This window comes from Habropoda laboriosa, unplaced genomic scaffold (genome assembly GCF_001263275.1).
Source record: "Habropoda laboriosa isolate 0110345459 unplaced genomic scaffold, ASM126327v1 scaffold65, whole genome shotgun sequence".
NCBI lineage: Eukaryota > Metazoa > Arthropoda > Insecta > Hymenoptera > Apidae > Habropoda > Habropoda laboriosa.
Window position 1 is genome coordinate 1,340,589 of NW_017100254.1, and position 9,573 is coordinate 1,350,161.

The 9,573-nt window shown below is 36.7% G+C and overlaps 2 protein-coding genes across 2 annotated transcripts in view; one reads left to right on the forward strand and one right to left on the reverse strand.

The window, feature by feature from the left end:
* Window positions 1-3,858, reverse strand: part of LOC108572502 (IQ motif and SEC7 domain-containing protein 2) — a 99,030-nt gene extending 95,172 nt beyond the window's left edge. Inside the window, 1 exon segment of the mRNA XM_017934755.1 lies at window positions 3,629-3,858. Within this exon segment, the coding sequence (XP_017790244.1) occupies window positions 3,629-3,858 (230 nt within the window).
* A 2,923-nt stretch (window positions 3,859-6,781) lies between these two features.
* LOC108572417 (myotubularin-related protein 14) lies at window positions 6,782-9,523 on the forward strand. Its single transcript, XM_017934654.1, has 6 exons — window positions 6,782-6,884; window positions 6,966-7,522; window positions 7,966-8,285; window positions 8,365-8,827; window positions 8,894-9,232; window positions 9,336-9,523. Exons 1-6 carry the CDS (start codon window positions 6,798-6,800, stop codon window positions 9,502-9,504), a joined length of 1,935 nt encoding a protein of 644 aa, XP_017790143.1. The 5' UTR covers window positions 6,782-6,797; the 3' UTR covers window positions 9,505-9,523.
* The last annotated feature ends 50 nt before the right edge of the window (window positions 9,524-9,573 follow it).

Below are 9,573 nucleotides of genomic sequence, written 5' to 3' on the forward strand. Positions count from 1 at the left end.
TTTGCGATAAATTAATATTTAGTAATAATAAAAACAAATAATATTCACTGGTAATTAGAATAATTAAAATGTACCAAGTGAAAATATGAAGCTAGGGCGCCCAAGAAAGCATGAAAAAAAAAGTGTAAAAATTCTTTAAAAAAATAGATGGGAGGGAAGATGATCTGTTTTAAAATTCGATAAACTCAGTTCCCTATAAAAGCCAAACTGAACTGAAGAGAATAAGATCAGCTTGCAATTCTCGGAATGAAGTTTCAATTTAGAATTTCATGGAATTGTATCCTCGAAGAGAAAGTGTTACGTTGTATCCAATCAAAGGTGTGAAAAAAAGCAGGTGAATCGACCGAACAAGCCAGCAGCGATATAACGAAAGAGATTGACGTAACTAGAGAGAATGACGATTACGGTGTTAAAAGTGACTGAAAGGGGAACACGAAGACACTCGTGAATCCGCGGTGAAACGGAGCCAGGACTCGAATAGGGTATCGATTTTAGCGAGGACTGGCTCGCACGTGGAAAGAATTGCACGCTTTCGGTTGCAATATTGTGCAAGTACTGCGAGGTTAACCGGTCACGCCAAATATATCCACACCTTGTAATTGGTCTGCCGCGATTGGAAACTCGGAGAAATTTGACACAGTTTCGTCTCTTATTTATACAAATTTATCCATTTTTCGTTCTTTCTTTTTTTCATTCAATTTGCCTTTTCATAGAGGTAATCCAAATATCAGCCGAGACGAGTAACGGTTTCATCTTCCGTCCCATTACAATGATACGGAGCTTGAGAGACGCCGAATGGTCTTCTTAATGGCAATTTTATCGCTGATACATCCTATTAAAGATAAATGAACGGTTTTTGCGATCGAACGGAGCAAAGATAGATACGATTGTGTTGTAAATTGGTCGTTTGAAAGAAAAGGTTTATAGATTTGTTGGTTTCTTTTTTTTTTGTGAATGGCAGAAATTGAATTGGAAATTCTTTGAATTATTTTTACCTATTTTTGCATCAAATTTGTGAATGATTTTTCATAAAACAGATTCTATAAATAATTTTCTAAATTGATGTCAAATTTTTGTTTTAGAACGTTTCAAATTACTCAAGTCTTGTTCCTGGTGTAATGATAAGCATTGCTGATTGGCTGTTAGTGATGTAATACAGTATGCAGAATTAGTATCGGTGATTAATTAATTTCGTAATGGCAAGAGCAACTAAGGACACGAATCTTGTATCCGTCTGACTCAACCTGTGGGAACCACTCAGTTCTAGCTATTTTTCCTCTTCAGATGGACGATACGGGGCTCGAAGCATAACCTTGCGAGTTCGCACATCCACACCGCGGCTTTGTGAGAAATCGCCGGCTTGGTCTGTGCTCGCGAATGCACACAACCGTGAACAGGCCTTATTTAGGAAGCACGGCCCTCCACGAGCTAGATTCGCATCCTCTATCAATAGTCAACCATTTTGGGACCCTTTTTCAAATTCAAGAGCATTCAAATATTCAAAACTTCAAATACTCCAAAATTCAAATACTGAGAAATTTAAATACTCAGAAATTCAAAAATTGAGAGATCAGAAATCCGACATTTCATGTTACACGATCTAGTATTTCACACAACAGAGAAGGGAAAACATAACCTAACATTTTTTCCCGTATACCTAACCAACGGCAGTAAGAGATCGTGTCGAGAGAGCGTCGATGAAACACAATAACTTCCTACAACCGGGTGGAACGATCGTATCGCGTCTGAAAAGCTTCGCACGCACATGAAATCGATCGGGCAGAGAGAATCGAGAAAGTACAGTTAGTTTTTCCGAAGCGTATTACAGCGCATCGATTGTTCGCCGAACACAGACGTGATTTTAGATAACACGGTGCGATTTAATGATCGACCCAATTTCGACGACGAACAACAATGTAGCATGAGAGAGGTTTCCTCTGTTCCCTCGTGTCGCAAGAATCAATAGAAACGACCGGCTGCATCAAGGTTAATTGTTCTCCTATTAGTCACTGTTACCCGCGAAAAACGGCGGCCATTTTTTTATCGCCGGCGCTTAGCTTCGATATCTCGATATTCTTCCGTGATTTCGTAAAATAGCGATACAATCGATCTTTCGATTCTTACCGAAGTTAACTTCGAACATATTCTCAATATTCTTCGCCTATTTATTGTAAATTATTAAATAGAGAATTTTTGGAATGTTAGTTATTAATTTTAGAATTTAGTTAATTTGTGAATTTAGAAATATCGTTTTAATATTACCATACGATGAATAATTTCGGGCTGAAGCACCGGGAAGTGATGGTCAAAGTTAATTAGTATTTTAATAACGTAAATTCTTAGCCACAAACGATAATATGCAGATTCGACATTGTTGCAACGTTTACATAATGTACACGTACGAAACACAGGGCTCCTCTTGAACGGATAATTATATAACATAATAACTGCCACAATAATGGAGAAAACTGGTGCATAACGTTCCACGAGCAGAAATTTCGATGCAACTTTTACTAATTATATTACGTCATCAAAAAATTACTAGAAACCGGTGGAGCAACAAACGAACTGCAACCTTAGAAATTTCACTTTTCTTCTCTTACAACGTTAAAATTGTAGCTAATATATTTATTATTTTACCAGTGAAAAAAAAACTTGAAAAAGTTAAGAGGAACGATATAACAATATTTAAGTTAATTTTTGGTTCTGTGTAATGTAGTGCACCAACCACAATGTTGTTCAAAACCGATAAACAACACGCTCTGGTGATTATGAACTATCCACCAGTTGGTCAAAAGTTTGCCTGGAAAATTCCATTCGAAGCATCGTGCCATTCCCGATCGGCAAAAACGATCCGCGTCGTTAATTTCATCACACGACTACTAGACAGAATTAATTAAAAAGATTATCGTAATAGTTTCCACAAGGAAAACTGATAGAATTCAAATTTTGTTAAATTATCGATAAAGTTATCTCTAACATATGAATAACAAATTAGTACCATTGGTACCTAGACACTGATGGTTCGAAAGCATTTGACGATTGCAACGGTGCCGAATTATATAATTATTATATTTAAGGCGATTAACAATATAAGATATTACGAACCAAATTCTTACTACATTCGACTAGAATCAACAAAATCTAGTATCTTCAGTTAAAGGAGTACATATGTACTATATAAAGATGCTATAAAGTATGCTCGTACGAAAAAGCAGCTCACGAAAGGCGATAATTTCAAGTGTCGATGAATATCGCGCGAAAGATACATCGTGTAGCAAAAAGGCCGTCGATCTATTATTTATACGCCGCTGAGTTTCCACGTTCCGCTATAACATGTATTCGCAAAGCATGCGAAAGTTCTGCCCGTTGAATTGTACAACGAAACCTTCATTTACGCTACAGTTGTACGTAACAGCGTCAACATTACCGGCGCAACGATTCTTTCACAGCGAACATTGCTCGCGTGTGTCATTGTGCCGATCCACGATCTTACTATTCATATACATATATATCACGGTATTCACACGATTTTGAACAGTGATTCGCACTTCGAAATCACGCGCAAGTGTTATTCGACACGTTTACTTACAATCTTTAACATAGAATTGATGAAAACAATAAATACCTGTCATCGAGTAGACGTGTCAAATCGGTCATCTCGCGCTCGAACTTAAATTTTGACACCTCGCAGAGCAGGGCATCACGTTCGCCGATGACATCGGAGAGTTCACGTTGCAGCCTCTCGATCTCGGCATACTGCCGGCTGATCAGTTGATTCTTTTCCTCGAGGATGCTCTCGACGTCGGGGTCCAGAAGACCGGCCGGGTCACCGACACTACCCATAACCGCACTCATACCGTTTGTTTACTTTCACTGAGCGCGCACACACGTTTCCCCGTCCTCTGTCTCGCGTTCGGTGGCTGGCCCCTCGCGAACGTTTCTCCCGCGACGATCGCTCGGAATCACGAACGACACGCGCGTCCACTATCAGCACGCGGCACACGCAGAAACGCCCCCGGCCCCATACCAACACGTATATCACACAGGACGGACGCTTTGTCCGCGGAAAATCGACGTAGTACCATCCACGGCGCAACACCGTTTCATCGCGTACTCGCCATCTTGCGTCTATTGCCACCTCTCGGCTCGTGCCAGTCCCGATTCACGATCGTTCCTGTTCCAATTCCACCGGATCGTTTGTCCAGAAATACCAGACAGGCCGCGCATGCGCGCATCTCTGGAACTGGAGCGGCCTCGCCGTGCCGCGGCGAACTACGCCATCTCGGACTGAAACGCTCAAACGACGAAGCATTTCCCTTTCAATTACTGTCGTATCAATAAATCGAATGATTCAATTAGAATTGCGTGTTCATTATTTTTTTATTTTACTGTACTTTATAAATTATTCGGTGATTTTTAAATAATTATGCTAGTAAACATTATACATCAAGTATTTTTGATATTATATCTTTTAGAGAGATTTTGATATTTGAAAATTCAAACGTAATATGGCTGTTAAATTGTCGGTTACATTTCTTATGTTCATTTACATTTTTTTTTATCTAATTGTATATACTACTTATGTTTTCATAATTTAGATCAATGTAACGTGCTACTTGATTCAAAATTTGGTGTTGAAAGAATATATAAAAATATTCGTAATTCCCAGTGACACGCTTTCACACTTTATATTTAAAACATGCATTTCATAAAATGAAGTTGTCTAAATCCCTCTATTTTCGAACAATAATAAATCTAAATCACATTTTTAAAAAAGTATTTTATGAGCAGTACGACAAAATTTTCATTTTCAAGTATCAATCATAAATGGTTAAAAAAATTTCTATGCAAATCCTATACCAATTTCAATTGGACAATTAAATACACGCGGAAAAACTCATTATTGGAAGTATTAGTTTCAACAGACGTAAAACTCCAAGAATAATTCCTAGAACTACTTGCATAAATGAATATGTAACGTAAAAGAATTCATCGCAAAAGTTTAACGATGTTTCGAATTCAATATAACGTTGAAAAATTTCAACGAACATGTTTCAAAAATCCCCGTCGAACATATTGCGTTCTACGTCACGCGATAATCTGCGTATTTATTAAACATAAAATTTGCAATACCGTCCGAGCGAAGCACGCGTTCTCCACATTGCAAAGATAGGTTAGCTTTCTATGCTGCGTTTCACCTCGTACTTTCGTCCTGCCAGACGACTAGTTTCCGTTTCGCTCGTGGACCATTCGTGAGGAGAAAAACATAATCGTTCTCCAGTTTTCGAATCGAGATTATTTTTTCCGTATTTATCGCCGCGTAGGTGAAAGGACAAGAAATCAAGGTCGACGTGATACGAGATCAACGGCGAAGAAGAGGGACACGGAGACCGTTCTTTAACGAGAGCGACCTTTAAATGCGACGTGTGAACACGATAAGGAGATAACAGATTTTTCGGTGTACAGCCGGGAAAAGGTTGTAAATAAGGGGGAAGAGAATGACAGTGTACTCGGGACAGGTTCGAATTACTGCGTGTAACGTGAAACGTATATTCTCGGGTGTGATGTTTAGGTTATCTCGTCGAATTTTCATTGAGATCGGAACACGATGAGATACCATAGATATTTCCCGTGACAAACTTTCCGTTTTTCACGTTCAACTACCGTCTGATGGACGTTTCATGAATTTCCTTCAGGCATCAATCAATGTGTTCGTTACGATGAAAGCGGCGTGCATGACTTGAACTCAGGTTAAGTCGTACCACGAAGCGTTTCTGTAGCTATTGTTACGACGAAAATTGTTGCTCAAATTCTTGGAAAAAATGTTTTTTGTATAAAACGGACACAACCTACGTTCCGCTTCTGCTACATTGACAAATAAAAGGAATTTACAAGAAGAGAGAAGACCGTTTAAATTCGATTTACAATAGGATGTAAAAAAAAAAAAAAATAATAGTAACACAAAAAGAAAAAATATAAGAGGAAGTAAAGGAGTGAAATGATAAGTGCAAATTTGTCGAATTAACGGAAATAAACAAAATATACTATAATAGTATTTTGGACTTTGATGATCAAGACATTACTGATTGTATCATCACTATTATAATTTGTACATGAAAAGTAAAGCTTGTTAAACGATAGTTTATAAATTTAAGACGACTTTATTTATTATAACATAGTAACGCGAATGAAAGAGAAATATTTGTTTTTATTCAATAAGAAAAATCAAAGCAATATAGGCTTAATCTTCCAAAAGTGGTGCTATTAATATAATGTACAATTGTACAATGTTTGTTTAATAATATTTTACAGGATCGTTTATATTTATTTTAAAATATTGTACATAAAATTAAAATATTTTTGAGGTGGAATTCATGCTTTCTCTTCTGTAATTTTATTACTACTTCTAGTTTTTCAATCAGCATGAGTTTATTTTATAAAGATTCTATTAATAAAATCATCAATTGTATTCTAGAGTTAAAGTTTTTATATATTTAACAACTGATATTATGTTTACATAGACCTGTAATCTTGTTATGTTTATATCAAAAGTAATGTCCTTTAAACTTAAGAACGAATCATGACAAGTAGAAGAAAACTTTGAATTGTGATGTGGTATATTTTAAATACAGTGTTTGTGCCATTCCTCTCATATGCAAGACATTGGCTACAGTTAATGATTCATGAGCATCCTTATGAAAATTATAGAAACTTAGGACCACCTTAGAAAATAAAAAAATATTGTCCTTTAGTTGACATTTGGATGACACATTCTCAGAAAACCTGCTTCAATCATGACAGAAATCACCATTCAAGATTTACAGAAACTTCTTGTATACTTCTCAAAAAACACATATAGAGCCAAGGATGCAGATAGCACGGTAATTTTTTTTAATATGCACATTTTTAATGGGGTAACATTTAAGTTCTATAACATTAAAAATCATCTTTTTTTTTTCTAGAGTCAAGCAATCATGCAAAAATGTCTGCTGCTCACTGATTTAGATTATACTCACTCTATAATAAATAATAATGGAGGTGATCTCAGTGCACACTATCCTAGCCATCTAATCATTTTAGAGTATGAGAAGTATAGGAATTCAAATCTGTGTGATACGCCGCCACCACTGCCACGCACAACAGAAACTATATATGAAAGCATGTATGACCCTAATAAATTGAAGGAATTGATAAAAAGTGCTAGATTTGCCAGGTGTCGTTCAAGATTTCCACTGCCAGTAATATTGTATAAAGGTAGACATGTATGCAGATCAGCTACTTTGTCTGGTGGACCAGAAATTTATGGTAGATCTGGACTAGATTATTTATTTGCTGGTAGTGAAGGTATAGTTTCTATTCAACAACAAGTAGATGAAGCTCGTGGGGGTGATTCTGTACTTAGTGACTGGCAATTATTTGATAAAGTTAGGCATCAAGACATCAAGCTTTTGAAAACACTTAACGTAGGAACTATAATTGATTTTATGGTTGAGAAGAAGAAGGTCAAGTTTGGAATGAAGTAAGTAAATTAATTGTAATGGCAATTCTTTGTGCATGCATTAATTGGAAAAAATAATACTGCCTTTCAGATGTCCTCCTTTTCATTTTTTTTTCTTTCAACATTATATAAATAATAAATTAGGTGAAAGTAGTTAAAATAGAATTATTAAACATTTAATAAATTAAACAACTAAATTTTCAAGTAGTGTATCAATTTGTTTTATTTATTGAAAATAGAAAATTTTTATTGTTTAAATATGATGTTTCTATTAGTCCTCTTGTGATCATAAAATTACTTGGACACAAAGAGATTTGAAACTGTAGGAAAGCTAGGAAAACAGTCTTTCAGTTCTTCACAGATTCAGTGAAGTTTCATAGTAGTTAATAGCATGATCAGTTTTTTTTATTCTATGAATCCACTTTTAGAGGACCTTAAACAGAGCTCTTTTGTTCGGTACCCAGCGTGACTTCCTCGGAGAAAGTAGACAAAGAGAAGAGGTACTCTGACTTCACCCTAATTTCACTGCCATACCCTGGGTGTGAATTCTTTAGGGAGTTTAGAGAAAATGACTACTTGGCTAAAGGTTTGGTGTTCGATTGGTCTCAGACTCACGTAGATGCACAAATTGGCGTGCCAGATGATTTAATTTCTACACAATTACGAATCAGTTGGGATCAGTATCAAGTCTGGGATCTAGTCAAGTTAACTCAAAATTATTTAAAACTGATATTAAGATATCTCAGTGATAGTAGTAGTGGGATATTGATACATTGCATCTCAGGTATAATCATTTTCCCCACTAAATAATGTAATTCCTAATTTGATGATTAAATATAACTATCATTAAACTGTGTTTACAGGTTGGGATCGCACACCTTTATTTATTTCATTATTGAGGATCAGTTTGTGGGCTGATGGTGCAATTCATACGTCGCTAAACGCGTATCAAATTCTTTATTATACCATAGCGTACGACTGGATGCTCTTTGGCCATGATTTAGAAGATCGACTGAGCAAAGGAGAGGAGATATTTTTCTTTTGCTTCTATTTTCTAAAGCATATTCATGACGAAGAGTTTAGCATTCATCCGCGTCACAGCAGATCTAGACACACAGTTCTACGCAACGACAGTGACTCGCAGTTAGATAACGTTATGTTCGATAGTGAATCGGTAGTGACACTGAGCTCAGTCAGTTCGAACCTAAGTCTGAATAGTTGGTGTAGTTCTGTTAGTCAAAATAGCAGAGATAGTCAAGATAACAATCCACCAACGGTGTTTCACTGTGCTTCCACAGAAACTCAAGATGACTGTCATAGCAATGGGTACATACATTAACCTTTATATTACATATCTACAATATTCTTTCCTTCTAATCGTCTATTTTATAGGAACGTTGTACCATGGTCATTTTATCCTTCTCCAAACAAAGAAGGCATTGCTCATGGGTCACGGTCACCCTTGCCCCCCAATAGAACTTCGCCCGTCGCTGTTCCTGTACCTGGACGTCTTCGACAACGAAACGAATCCTCGTCGTCTGGTGGTTCTTGGCAAATGATATCTGGAACTGGAAGTTTACGTGGTTCCACGACTGCCAACGCTCCACTCACTGATGGACTGACATCGTCTGGTTTAGTTTGCAAACCTCTTTGTGAGACTTGCACGGGACACGCGTCTCAAGAATCGAGCACCACGATTATCGAGGATGAAGCGTGTGCGTCGTTAGCACAGTAAGTATTTATCTTTTTTTTTGCTATCACAGTTGTTATGGTTTTTTCTTTTTTTTTTTTTTTTTATTAAAAATTCTAGATGTATGCTTAACGTCTGTTCTAGATCCCGAAGAGAAAAGTTACAGTGTTTAAGAAGAATATTTTATAACGCTTATAGTCATACAGTTGGATTTCGTATGAAAGACAATTCCGAATCGAGCGGTTTCGGTCAACTACTCGGCAACTTCGCCGAGAAAGTAGGAATCCTTTCTGTTCAACGCACATCCTTGTGACTATAACGTCATTTTACTTCCCCACAATTATGAGTTTATTGTTATTGACTCCTTGATTCAATTGAGAAT

What these genes read in the sequence shown, in the direction of transcription:
- LOC108572417 (XM_017934654.1), top strand. Translation starts at nt 6,798, where the DNA reads ATGACAGAAATCACCATTCAAGATTTACAGAAACTTCTTGTATACTTC. An exon ending in AAGGTCAAGTTTGGAATGAA is followed by an intron (nt 7,523 to 7,965) that starts GTAAGTAAATTA and finishes TTCGGTACCCAG; the next exon opens with CGTGACTTCCTCGGAGAAAG. An exon ending in GCGTGTGCGTCGTTAGCACA is followed by an intron (nt 9,233 to 9,335) that starts GTAAGTATTTAT and finishes CGTCTGTTCTAG; the next exon opens with ATCCCGAAGAGAAAAGTTAC.